Source organism: Gorilla gorilla, chromosome 2 (assembly GCF_029281585.2).
Source record: "Gorilla gorilla gorilla isolate KB3781 chromosome 2, NHGRI_mGorGor1-v2.1_pri, whole genome shotgun sequence".
In the NCBI taxonomy this organism is placed as follows: Eukaryota; Metazoa; Chordata; class Mammalia; order Primates; family Hominidae; genus Gorilla; species Gorilla gorilla.
Genome location: NC_086017.1, coordinates 138,891,433 through 138,909,923, shown reverse-complemented (window position 1 = coordinate 138,909,923; position 18,491 = coordinate 138,891,433). Strand labels below are relative to the sequence as shown.

The 18,491-nt window shown below is 47.4% G+C and overlaps 1 protein-coding gene across 7 annotated transcripts in view; it reads left to right on the top strand.

Annotated features, from left to right (window-relative positions):
• MGLL (monoglyceride lipase) overlaps positions 1–18,491 on the top strand; it is a 134,422-nt gene that overhangs the window by 89,170 nt on the left and 26,761 nt on the right. For all 7 annotated transcript variants that reach the window (XM_019023287.3, XM_019023285.3, XM_004036249.4 and 4 more), the window contains 2 exons: positions 11,718–11,854; positions 13,121–13,231. In XM_019023287.3, the coding sequence (XP_018878832.1) occupies positions 11,718–11,854; positions 13,121–13,231 (248 nt within the window). The remainder of the gene's footprint in view (positions 1–11,717; positions 11,855–13,120; positions 13,232–18,491) is intronic.

The window sequence follows — 18,491 nt, the reverse complement described above, 5'->3', positions numbered from 1 at the left end:
GCCGGGTGCCCTGGCGCCTCGTGGCAACGCCTCCTTACTCTAGGCCGGCCTCGCTGGCATTCCTCTTTGAGCTGATGAGGGACCAGACCAGTCCCAGGTTAGCACCTGGATCCACTTTCCTGCATTTTGGGTAACACATGTTGCGTCTTTCCTCTGGTTATGAAAGTGAGACCCGGTCAAGGTAGATTCAAGGGAAAGCAGCACTGCATCAAGGCAGCCATGGATCCCACAGGGTTAAGGGGGTGGGCTCCAGAATTAGACTCCTTAGACCAATCCGGCTCCACCACAGGAAAGGCTCCAGCAGGGTTTTCTACTTCAGGCCTGGGCCTCCTGCTCTGCAAGGAACGCCCACTTTCCTCTGCAGGGCCACAATGCTCTACGCTGTACGATTGGGAGGCAGGCTGGAGGGGCTCGGCCGCCCTGCCCTCTTTACTGAGCTCTTTAGTGACTTGCTCCACGTCAGCACACCCACCCAGGTGCAGCTGCGCACCCAGCCACTCCATCCCTCTGCTCAGAGGCAAAGCTTCTCCCTCTGAACCTCTGAACCCTGGAAGTCAGAGCGATGGCTGCATAGGGTCCTTTCTCCCCAGGGAGGCATGGAGTTGGTGGATGAAGCTTTTGACAAGACTTTTCTATAATGATCTTGTGGAGACAGTGATATAATGAGGCCATTTTTTAAAAAATGCAAACATCCCTCTTGTGCCTAAAACTCTCCTCAGCCTCCCCTCTCTCCAGGTAGAGGCCAGCATCCTTACCATGGTCTCAGGCCACGTCCTCCCAAGACACTGACACCTCTCCTCCCATCCAGGGGTCTGCATCTGCCTTGCCTCCCAGGCCTGAATTCCCCTCACTCTTGTTACCAGAAAGGGGTCCTGATCCAGACCCCAAGAGAGGGTTCCTGGATCTTAAGCAAGAAGGAATTTAGAGGGAGTCCATAGAGTAACATGAAAGCGAGTTTATTAGGAAAGTAGAGGAATGAAAGAATGGCTACCCCATAGACAGAGCAGCCTGAGGGCTGCTGGGTGCCCATTTTTATGGCTATTTCTTGATGATATGCTAAACAAGGGGTGGATTATTCATGCTTCCCCTTTTTAGACTATACTGGGTAACTTCCTGACGTTGCCATGGCATCTGTAAACTGTCATGGCTCTGTTGAGACTGTAGCAGTGAGGACAACCAGAGGTCACCGTTGTTGCCATCTTGGTTTTGGTGGGTTTTAGCCGGCTTCTTTACTGCAACCGGTTTTATCAGCAAGGTCTTTATGGCCTGTATCTTGTGCCAAGCTCCTATCTCACCCTGTGACTTAGAATACCTCAACCATCTGGGAATGCAGCCCAGTAGCTCTCAGCCTCATTTTACCCAGCCCCTGTTCAAGATGGAGTTGCTCTGGTTCAAACGCCTCTGGCACTCTCACCCTCCTTCCACCCACCGCTCCTCCCAGCTCTGCTCAGACAGCCCTGGGCTGGAAAAGTCACTGAACCTCCTGAGACCCAGTCATGGTGTCCGTCAGTGCACTCAGTGGCCTCATAGACATGAGGTCTCCAGTGGACATTTGCTGCCATTTGTTGTGGTTACTTCCAGGGTTAGCCTCTGTCCAGCCCTTCTGTTCCCATTGTATCCCACACTTAGAAATTTGTGAAGTCTTCAAAAGAACATTTCCCGGTGGCCTCCCTGTTTGCACATCTGCAGGTGCTGGTGAGTGTGAACCACCTGTCCCTGCCTGACATGGAACCAGATCCTTCTCAGGACTCACCTGGGGTGAGCAGCTCTAGGCACAAGCCCTGGGGTCTGGGCGTGTAGGGAAGATGCCAGCCCTGTGTTTTCACAGTGGGTTCTTTATCTTGTTAAGAAGGCTTTTCTTTCCCTCCTCAATCTTCAGTCCCCTGCTTCCTGCTGTGTTTTGCCCTGAGCTGTGAGAGTGACAACCCTGAGTCTGGAGTTCACACCCCGTACTCAAGTCCCTCCCTGTGGCTCACCTACTGGGGGCTGAGCGCTGCCCTTTAGTCTCTCCAGGGTCAGTTTCCTTTGCTAGAAAATGGGGAAGGAATCCCTACCTCACAAGCTTGTGGGGATCAAATGAAACAAACTCTGGGAAAAGTGCTTTGTACGTTATGAACTCTCACACAAATACCAGGTGCTGTTTTTACTACTTTTTAAAGGCTTCATCTCACTTTCCTTACGCAAAGCTATATTTTATCAGCTTTTTCTTCTGTAAGAAAATGAATGCTAAGAAAGCCTGGTTCCCTGAAAAAAGGGAAGGGGGAGGCTGGCTCTTCCCATTCCAGCAGTAACAGGATCACCAGGGTTCTATAGGTTCCCGGAGGACTCTTTTTGTACATGGTAACAACATGGAAAGTTATTTTCAGACAGAAATATTTTGTAGGAGACTAATCATTCAACAAAGGATTATCACGAATTTATTATACTTCGCATCAAATGCAGTGCTGGGGTGTTTTAAGAGTACCTAGGATCTGTTTTAATTGGATATGGTAAGACACACAGACATGAAAATTACTGTCATGAGGGGAGAAGTTTATTCCATTGACAGGTCCCTAGAAACAGATGGCAAAGCATGCCACGCAGGGCCCTGCAGGGGAGCACGGGGCGGGTCAGGGGCCAGAGGGAGAGGGAACTGTGGGCCGGGGCTTTTATTGTGGCTTCCGAGGGGAAGAACAGGTGAGATGCAGTGAGCAGGTTTAGGATTGATTAGTTTGAAGAATATCAGGGCTCTCAGATGCAGGGCTGTCCTTAATTGTCTGTTGCCTGGCCCTGAGGTAATCAGGACAGGGGGACAGTGGCCTGGAGCGGGGAGAGTCTGATAAAGGCAATTGAAGTCCCATCCATGATGGGGTGGGACTGTCTTTCCAGGATCAGCAAGGCCTGAGATGTTAAAGCATCAAAGTACAGCAAATTTAAAAACATAATTAATACATAGAGACACAAAACTAAAAATATCTTAAAGTCTGCAAAGCAGGGTTCTTTAAAATAATAATAATAATAATAAAAGCCACCAAGAGAGCAGCCAGGCATAGTGGTGTGCACCTGTAGTCCCAGTACTTGGGAGGTTGAGGCAGGGGATTGCTTGAGCCCAGGAGTTTGAATCCACCCTGAGCAACATAACAAGACCTTGTCTCTAAAACAAATGTATAAATACATAAATAAAACCAGGAGGAAAAGAATTCTCATTACAGATGCAAAACTACTTCTCAACAAACTCTGTTTCCATGGTGGTCAAGGAAACATATTGCATCAGCTATAGCTAGAGTAATGGAATTGAGTTTCTTTGGTAAGTGGCCATTATGGAAACATTGCCTACAATTCATTTCAACAGACATTGATCAAACACCCACCTTCTGCCAGGCCCGTGCCAGGAACCCTAGGGAATGCACAGGTGAATAAAGTATGATCTTTGCTCTCCAAGACGGCCCTGGCAGACATGGGCACATGCACGGTGCATTCCCTCCCCGAGTCCACACAAACATCATCGTTCACTCAGGACTGTTTTGCGCCCCATCCAGCCACACTCACCTTAGAAGCCACTGCAGCACAGAGCCATGTGGCACCCCTGCTCTCAGGACCCTCCATCTATAGGGTGGGGGATGGTGCTAGAGGAGAAAACGAGGGAGGACTGTGATCAACTCACATGTGACAGGGGCAAGAAGTGCTTCAGGGTTATGGAAGGGGTATGTTGCCTTTGAACTTGCAGTAGCTTCTCCAATCTCCCTGCCCACCCTAAGCTCTCCATGACTCACCTCCTCTTCCGGAAGCTGCACCTGCATTTAGGGAATTACAGTGGATGCCATGGATGAAGGGATTTAAAGGGCCTTAAAGGACTGGGGCAGGGTGAGGACATCAAGGAGAGGCTGCCTGTTCAGAGGCACAGGGCAGGAACGTGTGCATATGCTTCAGGAACCGTGGGGAGGTGGGTGTGCCTGTGGCTCAGATTGTGGCAGAGGAACCAGTAGAAGCCTTCCTGGGAGGCTGGGAATACTGGGCTGGGATGTGCAGGCTGCATTCTCAAACAGTGGGGGCCGTCGGACCACGACACCATCAGAGCAGCTTCCGGAAGAGGAGGTGGGTCATGGAGAGCCCGGGGTTGGGCAGGGAGATTGGAGAAGAAGCTACTGTAAGTTCAAAGGCAGCAACGGTCTCCACCCCTACCGGGATATAACGTGCAAAGAAGGAGACTGGATGTAGAAATCTAGAAGGACTTGGGGACCAATTGAATGTAGAAATAGAATTAAAGTCAAAGACGACAGCCCTGTTTTGAGCCTGAATAATTTGGAAGGCTCACAGGGCCTTTAATCGCTATGTGAAGGAAAGCCAATTATTTGCAAGCAATCTGAGGAGCTGTGGAACAGCCAGGAGAGTCTGACCACAGGTTGGCAGGATGGATCTGTAGCTCTGGAAAGAAGCCAGAGTCAGAAACAGTTTATCCAGGAGATGCCTACATTACCATCAGAGTCAAAGCATGGGAGTGATGCGCTTGGACCAGGGAAAGCTCGCAGAGTGACCTGGGGCCTCCTGCATGTAATGTGTGTCAAGAGCAGGCTCCTATAATGTCTCAATAATATGGGGGCTGGCTTATGAATAAGCAAACCAGTGGAGCTGAGCAGAAAACAAGAAATAGACTGGGCTTGAGTAAAAAGGGAACTTTAACACATGATAAGGATGACATTGCAATTCAGTGAAGCAATGAAGGACTTGTTCATAAATTCTGCTGAGACGATTACAAACCATCTACATTTTGGAACTTCTTATAGATAGTGTTGCAACAATATTGTGGATATACTAAATGCCACTAAATCGGTACACTTTAAAATGGTTAATTTTATGTGAGGTGAATTTCACTGAATTGAAAAAAAGGTCTGGTAAAAGATGATTATCTCCTACCCTACACCAAGACAAAATTCAAATGGGTCAAAGATTCGAATGTAAAAAAATGAAACTATCTAGAGATGGATGATGGTGATGGTTGCACAAGAATGTGAATGTATTTAATACCACTAAACTATACATTTAAAGTGGTTAATTTTTTAGGTCATGTATATTTCACTGCAAAAGAAATATAAGTCACAGAAAATATGGCTGAATTCTTTTATACCCGTGGAGTGGGGAAGGCCTTTATCACCAAGAATCAAAATTCAGAAGCCATAAAATGAAAAGATTGATAACTTGACTATTCAAAAATAAGAATCTCAAAAGAAACCAAAAATAAGAATCTTCTGCTTGGCTAAATACAACGTAAACAAAGTCAAAAAACAAATGACCAACTAATATACAAACAGCTCCTAAATGTCAAGAAGAGATGCGAAACCCCCACAGAAAAAAATGAGCAAAGACATGAATACTCAGTTTACCAAAAAAGAAGTAAAGGCTCTTAAAGTCTGAGCTGTTCAACCCACACTTTGTCTCCTATCATATGAGCAAAAACCTAAATGTCAAACACACAGTCTGCTGGTCATGCCAAGAGAAAGAGGCCCTCTCCCGCATCTCACTCATAGAGTGAAAGGTGACACTCCCACATGGAGGGGAATTTGGTAATACCTACGAAAATTACATATGCATTTACATTTCAGCCAAGCAATCCTGCATCTAGGCACATACCCTGAAGATACACCATCATGCAGATGACATCAAATAGTCCAAGTTTATCTACCCCAGCCAACTGTTTAATAAATAAGAGCTTGGATACAATCCAAGTGTTTTCCAATGAGAGAGTGCTTGAAAAAACTACAGTTCACCCCCACAGGGCGTACTACGCAACAGTAAGGCAGAATGGAGGCAGGTCTGGGATCTGTGACACAGAGTGACCTCCAGAATATGTTAAACGTGAGGAAAAGAAAACCCGGTAGAAATCCAGAAATAGACAAGACTGTTTCTAGAGTAGGATATGTGGCATACTATCTTTTAAGTAAGAAAGGAGGAAAAATAAGAATAGATGGGTAGATGGATAAATAGATTAGACAGAGAATAGATAGATGATAGACTAGATGGATAAATGGATGGATGGATGGATGGATGGATGGATGGATGGATGGATGGATGGATGGATAAACAGGTAGTTTTCTTATTTTTGCAAAAAGAAATGCTTAGAGGGAAAAAACAGAAAATAATTAGAATGATTAACCCTAGGGAACGAGCGGGGAGATGGAGGAGATGGGGTAGAAGTGAGACTTCACTGGATGAATTTTTTAATATATTTCTGACTGTTGTGTCAGGTACACGTTTTCATATTTGGAAAAGGAAATTAAATTGAAAAGCAAAAAGGAAAAACCTACAAATGGAAAGAAATTTAATTTGAAATTAATGCATCTAATTATCAAATTAGTAACATAAGCACACAGAGAAAATAATTATAACCTGTTTGTAAGAATTTAAACTTCAAACACAATACTCTGGTCATATTATGATTGAACTATATTCTAAAGACAAAAAAATGCAAAGCAATTCTAGCTTCTTGCCGTAGGCTTATTATTGGTGGCAATATTGGTATTGTAATTTTGACGCTATGCTATAAGTAAATATGTTAATGCTATTAGGAACCAAGATTTTCAGTGTCAAAGAAAAGAGATAAAATACAAAATCAAAGAAGGTAAGATAAAACTTTGGAACATTGATTTCTTGCTCTGTTTTTTTTTTTTTTTTTAGCCTTGCTCTGTTGCCCAGGCTGGAGCCCAGTGGCACGATCATGGCTCACTGCAGCCTTGACCTCCTGGGCTCAAACGATTCTCTCACCTCAACTTCCTGAGTAGCTGGGACTACAGGTGTGCACCACCATGCTAGGCTAATTTTTGTATTTTTTGTAGAGATGGGGTTTTGCCAAGTTGCCCAGGCTGGTCTCAAACTCCTGGGCCCAAGAGATCTGCCCACCTTGGCCTCCCAAAGTGCTGGGATTACAGGCATGAGCCACTGCGCCTAGCCAGAACATTGATTTATAGTTGAAAATATCTATATGGACTCATTTTTTAAGAATTAAGTTTTCTTAAGTCTCATGAAAAAAAAAAAAGAATTAAGTTTTTCAGCTCTGCCTAATGAAGAACATGAAAGCAAAGGCACCTCGGTGGCATTGGACACTCCCAACTTTAAATCTTGATGTTTAAACACTGAAAGGAACAGGGGCTCCCTGGAGAAATGGTTAATTCCAAATCTGGGACAAGGAAAGTATAAGGTGAGCCTAGTACATTTGTGTTGAGGAAGGGGGGAAGTTCTTGATAATGAATGGGAACACAGAAACAAGTCAAATGACAGACCATGAGGGGAAACAATCAGATACAGGATGTAAGGCATTTACTAGCCTGGCCCCTCTAAGACTAAAGGAACATAGCAAACAAATACAGCGTAAGAGTTTTGCATCCTCGTTCTAAAACACCAGCTGTAAAATACTTGGAGACAACTGGGAAATTCGAATTTGGATTGTATATTAAATGATATTAGGGAGCTATTGCTAATTTACTTAGGCAGGAAAATAGTAGTGTAGTTTTGAAGAGAATGTCACTAAGCATGCTGAAGTGTTTAGGGTGAAGTGTTTTAATAGTTATAGATAATTTTTATAACACTTTTTATTCAGAAATACCTTCACCTTCACAGAAGGTTTGCAAGAATAGTATAAAGAACCCCTGTAGGCCAGGCGTGGTGGCTCACACCTGTAATCCCAGCAATTTGGGAGGCTGAGGTGGGCGGATCACAAGGTCAGGAGATGGAGACCATCCTGGCTAACATGGTGAAACACCGTCTCTACTGAAAAATAGAAAAAAATTAGCTGGGCATGGTGGTGGGCGCCTGTAGTCCCAGCTACTCGGGAGGCTGAGGCAGGAGAATGGCATGAACCTGGGAGGCAGAGCTTGCAGTGAGCCGAGATTGCACCACTGCACTCCAGCTTGGGCGACAGAGTGAGACTCCTACTAAAAAGAAAATAAAAAATAAAAAATAAAAAAAAATAAAAAACCTTTAGATCCTTTACCCAGATTTGTCTGTTGTTATAATCTGCAACTTACTTTTCTTTCTTTCATTCTTTTCCTTCTTTCTTTCTTTCCTCTTTCTTTCTTTCTCTCCCTCCCTCCCTTCCTTCCTTCTTTCCTTCCTTCCTCTCTCCCTCCCTCCTTCTCTCTCTCTTTCCCTCCCTTCCTTCCTCTTTCTTTCTCTTTCCTTCCTTCCGTCTTTCTTTCTTTCTTTCTTTCTTTCTCTTTCTTTTGTTTCTTCTCTTTCTTTCCCTTTTTTTTTTTTGAGATAGGGTCTCACTTTTGTCCAGGCTGGAGAGCAGTGGTGCGAGCACAGCTCACTGCGGCCCCAACGTCATGGGCTCCAGTGATCCCAAGTAGCTAGGATTACAGGTGTGCACCACCATGCCACCAATGCCCAGTTTCTGTTTTAAATTCTTTTTTAGCAACAGGGTCTGTCTTGTTATATTGCCCAGGCCAATTTTGAACTCTTGGCCTCAAGCGATCTTTCCACCCTGGCCTCCCAAAGCACTGGGATTACAGATGTGAGCCACCTTGCCCAGCCTGCAATTTACTTTTAAAAGATTCAGCCATTTTTATATTCATAAATGTGTATGTATACAGCAAATAACAACTGTTGAATAAAGATAGTAGGCATATGGGTTTTTATTGGAATGTTTTTTTCAGTGTTTTTGTGCATTTGAAAGTTTTGTAGTAAGAAGCTGGGGAGGAGCCCTATTTCAAACGTTGGAAGATCTTCAGGATATGGTGTCAAGTGAACGAAGCCCTACACAGAGCAGGATCTGTTGTGTGTTTCTTTGTGTTTAGGACTGGGGTAAAAATTAGGATTTATATTTGTATTTGCTTGTAAAGAGGCTGAGACACTAAGAGAAGAGTTTAGGGGAAGATAGGGAATCGGGTGGATGGGAGGAAGTGGGAAAGGGACCGTCAGTATACACCTTTCATACCACTTTGATTTTGTACCATGTGAATTGAATGTCTTTTAAAATGCAATTTTTTAATTAAAAATGATTGAATGAATGAATAAATACAGAAATCAGCCAGGAAGGAAAAGAGAAAAAGAAAACACAGCCAGATGAGAAGGAGGAGAGCCAAGGAAGTCCATTTCCAGTGTACCCCATGACAAAGTCAGCAGGAGCGTGTGGTGCTGAGTGAGCCAAGATCTTGGAAGAGGATGGGGTAAAGGCTTACTGGGGTGGACTCAGCTGAGGGTCGCACGGAGCCTCCAGGGCTGGAGAGAGAATGTAGGTGGGAAAAGGGCCATGAGTGTGGACCACCCCTTAAGGAGGGAGGGGAAGAGGGCAGCTTGGGGGCTGTGGATGAAGGAGGGAGGATGGGGATGCAGCTGGCACAGGGAGCAGGCTGGGCCGGGAGTGGTCAGAATCAGAAAGGGGGGTGCTTCCGACGTAGACGGCCATTTTAGACTGTCCCCATGTTTTCAAAAAAATGAGTGATACTATGTCCCCAGGGTTGTGAGGTAGGATTGCAAGTTTTGGGAGAATAGAAACATAAGAAAGAGATGCCCAGATGAGCTTGTTTGGAGACCAAGCCTATGGGAAGAGGGAGCCTGACACTGGGCAGCCCTGGTGTTGCCTTGGCTCAGCGTTTGTGTGCAGCCAGCCCTCAGGCTTTAGAGTGTGGAGGAGCAGCGGCTGCGTCCAGAGAGATGTTCCACATGGAAATGCGGGGTCATGCCTCAAAAATTCAACACAGAATCACCATCTGACCCAGCAACCCCACTTCTGGGTATATACCCCAAAGAATTGAAAGCTGGGATGTGAAGAGATATTTGCACACCCATATTCACAGCAGCATCATTCACAATAGCCAAAAGGTGGGAACAGTCCAAATGTCCCTCAACAGACAAATGGATAAACACAACATGGTCCATCCACAGAATGGAATATGATGCAGCCTTAAAAAGGAAGGAAATTCTGACACACACGACTACATGGATGCACCTTGAAGATACTGTGCTACATTAAATAAGCCAGACACAAAAAGACAAATATGGCCTGATTCCACTCAAATGAAGTCCCTAGAGTAGTCAAATTTATAGAAGCAGAAAGTGGAGTAGAGGGTGCCAGGGGTGTGGGGGAAGGGAGAGTAAGAAGGAAAGGGGAGTTGGGGTTTAATAGCTAGTATGAGTTTGCCAGGGCTTCCATAACAAAGGACCACAGACTGGGGCCTCGACAACAGACATTTATTGTCTCACAGTTCCAGAGGCTGGAAGTCCAAGATCAGGGCATCAGCAGGGTTGGTTTCTCCTGCAAGCTCTCCTTGCCTTGTAGATGACTGCCATCTCCCTGCGTCCTCACATAATCTTCCCTCTATATCTGGGTTCTAATCCCCTCTCCTTACAGGACACCAGTCATTTGGATTAGGGCCCACCCTAAGGACCTCATTTAACTTAGTCATGTTTTTTAAGACCCTGTCTTCAAATAAGGTCCCATTCCAAGATCCTGGGGGTTAGAGCTGCAACATATGGATTTGGGGGACACAAGTCAACCCATATCAATTGGTATGTAGTCTCAGCGTGGGAAGGTGAAAAAGTACAGGGTTGCACAATAATGTCGATGCCACTGAACCTTACATGTAAAAACGGTTCAAACAGTACAATTTATGTTACGGATATGATAGCACAGTAAAAAGTAAAAATAAATTTTAAAAGAGAAAAAAGCTCAGAAGGGCAAGGAAAGGGGGAGTGTTGCTGAGAGGGTAGTGGGACTCCCGGGCCCACTGGGATGGTCAGACAGACCGTGGGGGGGCGACTGGGAAGGTGGGTGCGGGGGAAGGGCCAGTGGGAAACACGGGAGCTTGGGGCCTGACAGCAGGAGGGTCTCCAAGCTGGAGGTCTGGGCAGCCTGTCAGTTCCAGGTGGTGACCGTTATTACTGCAGCAGCCTCCCCAGAGGCGGCAGAGGCTTAATGAGTGCTTCAGGCTCTCAGCAGGGAAGGTCTGGGCAGCCCCTCTGGCTGTGTGGTCCCAGTTCTCCAGAAGCGCTTTCTTTTTTGCCATTTTCAAACCATCACAGCTGCTTTCAGCCTGAATGTGAAGCCACAGCCAGTGAGTTGTTTCTATAGCGACTGATGTCCTTCAAAGAGGGAGAAAGTGGAGGGCCCTAAGGAAAGAACAAGGGGGTGAACAGCACAGATATGTGACAGATTAAACTCAAGAGGGAGAGAGTGTGACCTAGTTTCACTGCAGCTTCGTCGAGACGCTTTCTGGCAAGCACACCCGATGACTACATATTATTTTATGTTTGTCATATTATCTTCACCTAAAACTGTAAGATGAGGGGCTGAGTGTACCACTCTACCTGGTGAAAGGCCAATATTCAGGCACAGCTGCCAGGGGCAAGGAACAGGGAAAATGCAGGAAAATTCTGAGCCTTCTTCGTCTTACTCCCGGCTGCTTTGTAGAAAACTGGGCATGCTGAGGCTCTCTGTGCACCTATCCTTTTTCCCTTCCTTGGAAACCACCCCCAAGGGAGCCTTTGTAGTAGGTACACCCTGGCTCGTTGCTTCCTAGTGGTGTGATCTTGGGCACATTCCTCAACCACTCTGTGCCTCAGTTTCCTAATCCATAAAAAGTGGGGAGAAGAATTCCAACTTTCAAGAGTGGCTGGAAAGGGTTAAATGAGGTGACACATTCAGGCGCTCAGGAGAGAGAGCAATTGCAGTGAGGAGAACTCTGGGCTTGTGTAGGAGTCGACCTGGTAACTGCAGCTCTCTCTCATCTCCCGTTCCTTTCCAGTTGGCCACGGACAGAGCGAAGGGGAGAGGATGGTAGTGTCTGACTTCCACGTTTTCGTCAGGGATGTGTTGCAGCATGTGGATTCCATGCAGAAAGACTACCCTGGGCTTCCTGTCTTCCTTCTGGGCCACTCCATGGTAAGCAGACCACAGAAGACCCAGGTTAAATCCACCCTGGCTTCCAGCCTTGCAGGGGGAAGGGGGTGGCCCTGACTTCCTGCCCCCCACTGCTCTCTGCCTGGCTGGCATGATGTCTCCCTTTGTGCACTGCACTTGGAGTTCCTGGGCAATTCCATGCTTAGGAAACAAGGGAGGCTGCCAGCTGGTCCTTAGTGAGCGGCTTGAATACGGGGCCTCTTGGAAAACTGATCTTTTTCTCAACGTTCTTTGGCCCACTTGGTGCCATTTCATAGTGAGGCTACTAAGAGCCACTTCTTGGAGGCGGGAATAGCTCCTTCATCAATAAGAAGCGCATGAAATGTCCCCAAACCCTGTGTGCTTGTTTCAGAATTGAACTCAGATGACAAATGTTAACTAGGGACAAAGGGTCCCCATGGAAACAATTCCTTAAAGCTTATTCCAACTCCTTCCACCTTTTAAATATGTAAATTGAGCAAATATAATCTTAAAATGTAATCAAGCAAATGTAATCTTAAATCGGGGTCCTTAAATTGGCAGCCCACAGGCCAAATCTACCTACAGACAAAGCAGGCTGGTTGGCTGACCAAGATATATTGAACTGCTTGAATTTGAATGCCTGGGGACATCTGACCAGGGCAGGCCTTTCCTCCCGCCCCATGGTCACTGCCTGGCTCTGTCCTTACATTTCTCTTACCTGCCCAGCCCCGTGAGCATTTGCTGTTGCAACCCTTGCCTTTAAGCACCTTTGTGCTTCAGCAAACAGGTGAGGCCTCTCTCCTTCAGCACCATCCACGTTCACTCCCATTTTTCTTGGAATTTAAATTTCTAGGACCTTTACTAAACCAGGAAAAAGTATAGTATAGCAATCTATTATTATGATCAGATTACCCCCCACCAAAAAAAAAAAAAAAAAAAACCCTCCTATTAAGCCTGTCGGGATGGATGAATTGGGGTTTTGCCAACTTTGGGCTTGAAATGAAGTGGGAATGTGTTATTATTGTTTAACTTGCGGCCCACAAGCAGGAACCTTATTTATATCTCTCTGAAATGTTTGCTCTTGGAAAACCCAGAGAAAAAAACATGTATAATAAAATAATTGCAGATCTAGTTTAGCCAACATTTGATGGTGCCTCTTCCAAGGTAGTCCTCCTCAGGGCTCTTGGCCAGGACTGCAGCTTAAGAGGACTGCATTGGTCATGTTTATTAGAAATGTGTGCACTGGTGCAAGCCGAACACAGCAGCTCTGCCCATTCTGCATTACAGGGAGGCGCCATCGCCATCCTCACGGCCGCAGAGAGGCCAGGCCACTTCGCCGGCATGGTACTCATTTCGCCTCTGGTTCTTGCCAATCCTGAATCTGCAACAACTTTCAAGGTAAAAGGACCTTCCAGTCTGTACAATTCCTACAGGTTCCCCGGGACATGGGCCTTCCATTTGTAGCCTGAGTCTATGTAAAAAGACCAAAGGCCATCCTTGGACCTCAGACACTATTGCGTGAGGGGTTGGACAAATATCCAACACTGTTGCCACCGGGGTTCTGTAATTTCTAAAGGCAGGTGCCATTTTCCCCCCAGACAAAAAGACAATGCCTTCCTGTTTGTGCATGTTTTATTGATGAATTTTAAAAGGAGAAGAGGTTAGACTTGTTATTTGTCCAGCAAAGTCACGTTTGTTAACAAGTCACACTCAAGGCCTGGGCTGTTTTTCACTGATTATTTGCCAACTTCAGCAGAAAGTGAACAGTGAGTGGGACTGCAGGAACTCCTAACTGCATGCAGTATGGAGTCGCATCCACTGCCGCGCTCCTCCGCCCCGAGCACTTTCGACCTCTGACTGTTAGGGATCCGTGATTTTGTTTTTCTGGTTGGAATGACCCATAGGAATGATATACCCTGTAGGTACTGGGACTCTGGGCTGCTTTTGCCAAGGCAAATGAACCAACAAATGATACCTAGAGGTGGAGCAGGCACCTTCTCTCCCCGAGAAAGGAGATGAAACCAGTGGCCTCGGTAGGGCTGCTTGCTTGTGACTCTGGCTTGTTGACAAGGTATCGGTTTAGACTCGGCCTTGGGGGCATCAGGCTTAAGGTAGATACATAGCCGCAGTGAGGGTGGAGAATCCCAACCCCACGTATCCACAAGGAATCCTCAGTCTCACCCCAGCGCTGGGCAGGGGCTGCTGCCTCCTGAGCGAGTTCTGGAGACTCTCAAAGGAGAAAGAGGTGAGGTAGTAGGTCATGGGGCCAGGTGCACTGGGCAGCCGTCACCCACAGGCTTACCCTATGAACTGTGGGATCATTTAAATAATGACATTAGCTCTTATTCCCCCACCGCACTCTCCTCAACACAGTACAGGGAATGAAACCTTATAACAACATCCTCAAAGGGTTTCCTTCAGCCCATGACCACAGACTTGCTCCTGGCTCTAGAGACAGGCTTTCAATTAAAAACAGAAAATTTCAGCCATCTGAAATGGGGCTCAGCTTGGCAAAAGAGAAATCAGGGACTATCTGATAGTTTAGCCAGAGAACGATGATTTACTTAGTTTGCGAGAGAGATGGATGATATCTCCTTTGAATTTTACTCCAGTTCAAGGAAATCACAGACTTACTGAAATTGACTATCATGAATGAAGTTCAGCGCCGTGTGGGACAGTACCAGGGTTCTGTCACAGAGTGATCGAGGTCCCTTAGCATCACAGTGCCCGGATGTGCACTACCTCTTCATCATTGAAACATGCGGTGGGGGGGAGGCATGATCTACTCAACATCTCCCGTGACTATGGTTCTAATTATCTAAGTAGAATAAGCAGGCCCAGACTCAGCAGCAGGGGCGTTCCCGCTGCGTTCCATGGGATTTGCTATATTGCAGGTCTGCAAAATTCAGCCAATGCCAGGCATGCACTGTGCTCTCCCAGGCATTGTCTCATTTAACTCCTCTCCAGCCCAGGAGCAGGTTGTAGCAGCACTTTCCAGATGGGAAAACCTGGGCTTAGGAAGGATGAATGGCTGGCCAGGATTGTGCAGCCCTTGTGATGGGTTTGAATCCAGGGCTGCCCACTCCCCATCTAGGATATTTCCCCAGGGAAGAAAATGGATGTTTCTGCAATGGATGTTTTCCCTTACAGAAAAGCCAGGGCCCACAGGACTTCTCAGATAAAGTGCACCAGGGGGACCTGGCAGCTGGGCCTGGAGGTGGGACCAACAAGGGTTTCCTCCCAGAGCCCCCTGGGCTCCATACCGACCAGGGGAGGGGGCACTTCTGGGCAAGGCCACCACTGTGACCTTTCAAAGACTTGTGCTAATAGATCACCTTGTGACATTCGGAGCCAGCTGCCCCTGGGGGAACACAGGTCTCCTCTTATTAACCAAGACAAATGAGGTTTCCCTTTGCCCCAGACTTGAGGGCCCAGCTTCCCCTCCCTGAGATCTGTTGCTGCTCCTGCATCTCTGGCAATTTTGGCTGACAAAGTCCATGATGCATTCGTCCACCCTGCCCCTGGAAGGCTTCATCACTCTTGGCACATTTTCTAGTCTGGTCTGACAACCTTCCTGAAAGTCTCACAGGATCTATTTTTTAATGTAATTTAAAAGTTTTAAGAATAAGACATTTCTATGGTTCAAAATTCAAAATATATGAAAGAGGATGCAGGGAGAGTCTCTCTCCCGTTTGGCATGGGCAGCAACCCATGATACCAGCGAGAGTCTCTGCACCTCCCGTCAACGCTCACTCCATTTGTTCTTCTTTTTCACACAAATGGGAGCTTGCTCCATGCATGTCGGGGGTACTCTGTGTTTGCTTTTGTTGTTTTGGTTGGTGTGTTTGTTTTTGTGGGTTTTGGGTTTTACTTTGTGGTTTTGCTTAGCAACCTTTTGGTGCTCCTTCCCCATCAGGACCTACCAAGGGTCCCACTGCAGGGATAGGTCCTGGTTTCGGGAGGGTGCCCTGGGGTCATTTCCAGTTGTTTGCTCTTATGAGCCTCAATGATGGAACAATTCCTAGAGCCCACCTCCTCCCTCCAGCGTTCTGTTTGGGAAATCTGTTTGGTGGTGGGGCTGAGGGGCTTCCCTGAGTGTGGCTGTGAGTGGTAGCAGAGCACAGTCAAGTCCCAGCCTCCTGACTCCTCAGACAGTGTTCAATCCATCAAGCCGTTCAACAGTTTCCCAGCACCAGGCACCTTCTAGAGCAACTCCCCCAGTTAGTAAGGGGCAGCGTGAGATGCCCAGTCTGTGAGTACAGTCTGGCCTGTGGAAGATGGCCAGCCCCTACCCCCTGCAATGTGAGAACGCCAGATCACCCCCACCCTCCTAAATCTCGCCACCATCTGGTTCTTATGTGGATGCTGGTTTTCAACAAGCTGGGATATATTTAGCCTGGAGATGAGACAATGAGGACGGATGGGGGGGCCCCAAACATTGTCTCTGCTGAGAAAATGGTTTCGCAAAGTGGTAGCAGCAGAAATTCAGAAACAAAAACTCCATGCATCTGAACAAATCTGGCTATTTGTGAGGTCACTCCGTGGGGTTTTTCACCATGGCTCGCGGCTCGTGCCTGGGTACAGAGGTGGAACTGTGGCCCCCCAGCTGGAAGAGTGTCAAGCTCCAGGTGCCCCTCGGGATTTCCCACCCTTAGTTGTCTGGGACAGCACTCAGGAGCAACTGCAGGCTGCAGGGCCCCTCCTTTCTCTGGGAGCCTCTTAGAAGAGAAAAATCCCTCTGGGCTAAGCTTGAGGGATGGGGGTCTCAGCCTACCAGGAGAGTAATCATTCTAAATGACCTCTCCCTGTTGCCAAGGTTGTCCCTTGGGTTCCTGGGGCAGGGGTGCAGGAGTCAGCCAGTGCTTCAAGATACTCCCATTCTCCGCCAAGAAGGGCACCTCGCCCAGTAGGGAGAAGGGGGTTCCCCCTGGGAGCCCAGTACTCGGTGCCTGACATGCATTGTCTCCATTCCTCTCCAGCACCACCCTGGAAGGAGGGGAAATTATTCCCAATTTACAGACAAGGAAATGAGGCCAAATGTCTTGCTCGAGTCAGCTTGAGCACCAGCTCAGACCAGCTAGCATGCCAGGATACCCCCTTTCACCCCAAAACACACCTGAAATCAGCTTCCCTTAATGGAGCCCACTCCCATCTGAATGTCACTCATCTGTTTTTAGCCATAGAATCCAGAAGGCCCTTGGGGCAGTGGGAGATTGCAGGGAGGGAGGGGAAACAAGTGGAACATGGCCACTCTTTCAAGCTTCAGGTGAATTTGGACCCAGGATCCCGGAACTTAGCCATGCACTGGCCCTTTGGGCAGCAGCAATGAGCTGCCGTGGGGGTTAGTTCACCTCTGTCCTGTGGGCACCTGCTCTCTAATAGCTGGGTGTTGGGCTTTCTAGACACCTGTTTTTCCAGGAACCAGCTGTCTTCCTAGCAAGCCTCCTGCCACACATCTTTGCTGAGCCCCTGATCTATCAGGAAACAAGTGTCCTGGCCTTCCCAGTGAGGGTCACTGGGAAAGGGGCACAGCACTTTCTGTTTTATGGCTGCCTTAAGGTGTCCTCTCACTCTCAAGAAAATCTGGGGCAACCCTGAGGGTACCTGCTGTGTCCCCCACATGGCTGTCCTATGACCCTTGTCATAGTGCTGTCCCACGGAAGGTGGGGAGTCCTAGCCTCCCGCGCACAAGTCAGCCTGTGGGAGCCACTTAGGAAACAGCATCTGTAATTGCCTTCCTCATGGCAAGGCTTTCACTGGCAGAAGTGAAATTCACTTAGAAATGATCACAGGGAGCCATTAAAACCTTCTGGATCGATAAAGGCATTTGTGCCTGTCTCTAGTATTTAAAGTGACAGGCGTGATGGTGCATCGGGAACGCCCCTCAAGCCTCTTGCTCATCAAGATGTTGACTTCAGCTGTGGGAGAGTTGCCCTATTTGTGGGTGACTGTGTCATTTGTTGCAAAGCTGCACGTCACGTGCTTTTCCTGAAGTCTCTACTTTGAATGACATTTGCTCATTCATTCAGTCAACCAACACCTATTTATTGGGCCTCTCCTTAGGGCCAGAAGCCAGGAAGAGAGTTAGGGACCTGCTGCAGAGCGGTTGAGTCTCATGCAGCTCTCCCAGCATCCCTTCGGAGTTAGTTTAATTATCCCTGTCTTACAGGTGAAGAAACTGAGATCATAGACTTTCTCGAGGATTCAGAATCAAAGTTCAAATCCAAATGTGCCTGCTTCGCGTCTCCAAGTCTGGTTTCTCCATTTCATCGCCTGTCCCTTCCGGGGTTGGGGTCTAGTGACTGCGTAGCCATTTGTCATGGGTTTTGGCCCCAAATTATCCTCAGGCGATGACCCCTGGGGTCTGGGTTGAGCTGGCATAATTGGGAGCTCTGTGGTTACACAAACCTAGCTTCACCAGGGTCATGGGGCAGGTGCGGGGGGGTCTCACCTCAATGGGGGAGCCATGCAGGGGCTCCTCTCTCCTGAGCTGGATCCAAGGCTCTCTCAATGCTCTTGTAGGACTATTCGAGGATTTTGAAACACTTGATGGAAAAGGCATCAAGAATGTTAAAGTTTTGGATTCCACATCCTTTTTGGGTGAGCAACTCCCCTCTGAGGCTTTCCTGGTGTGCTCACAGCTCAGGATGGAGGTTGT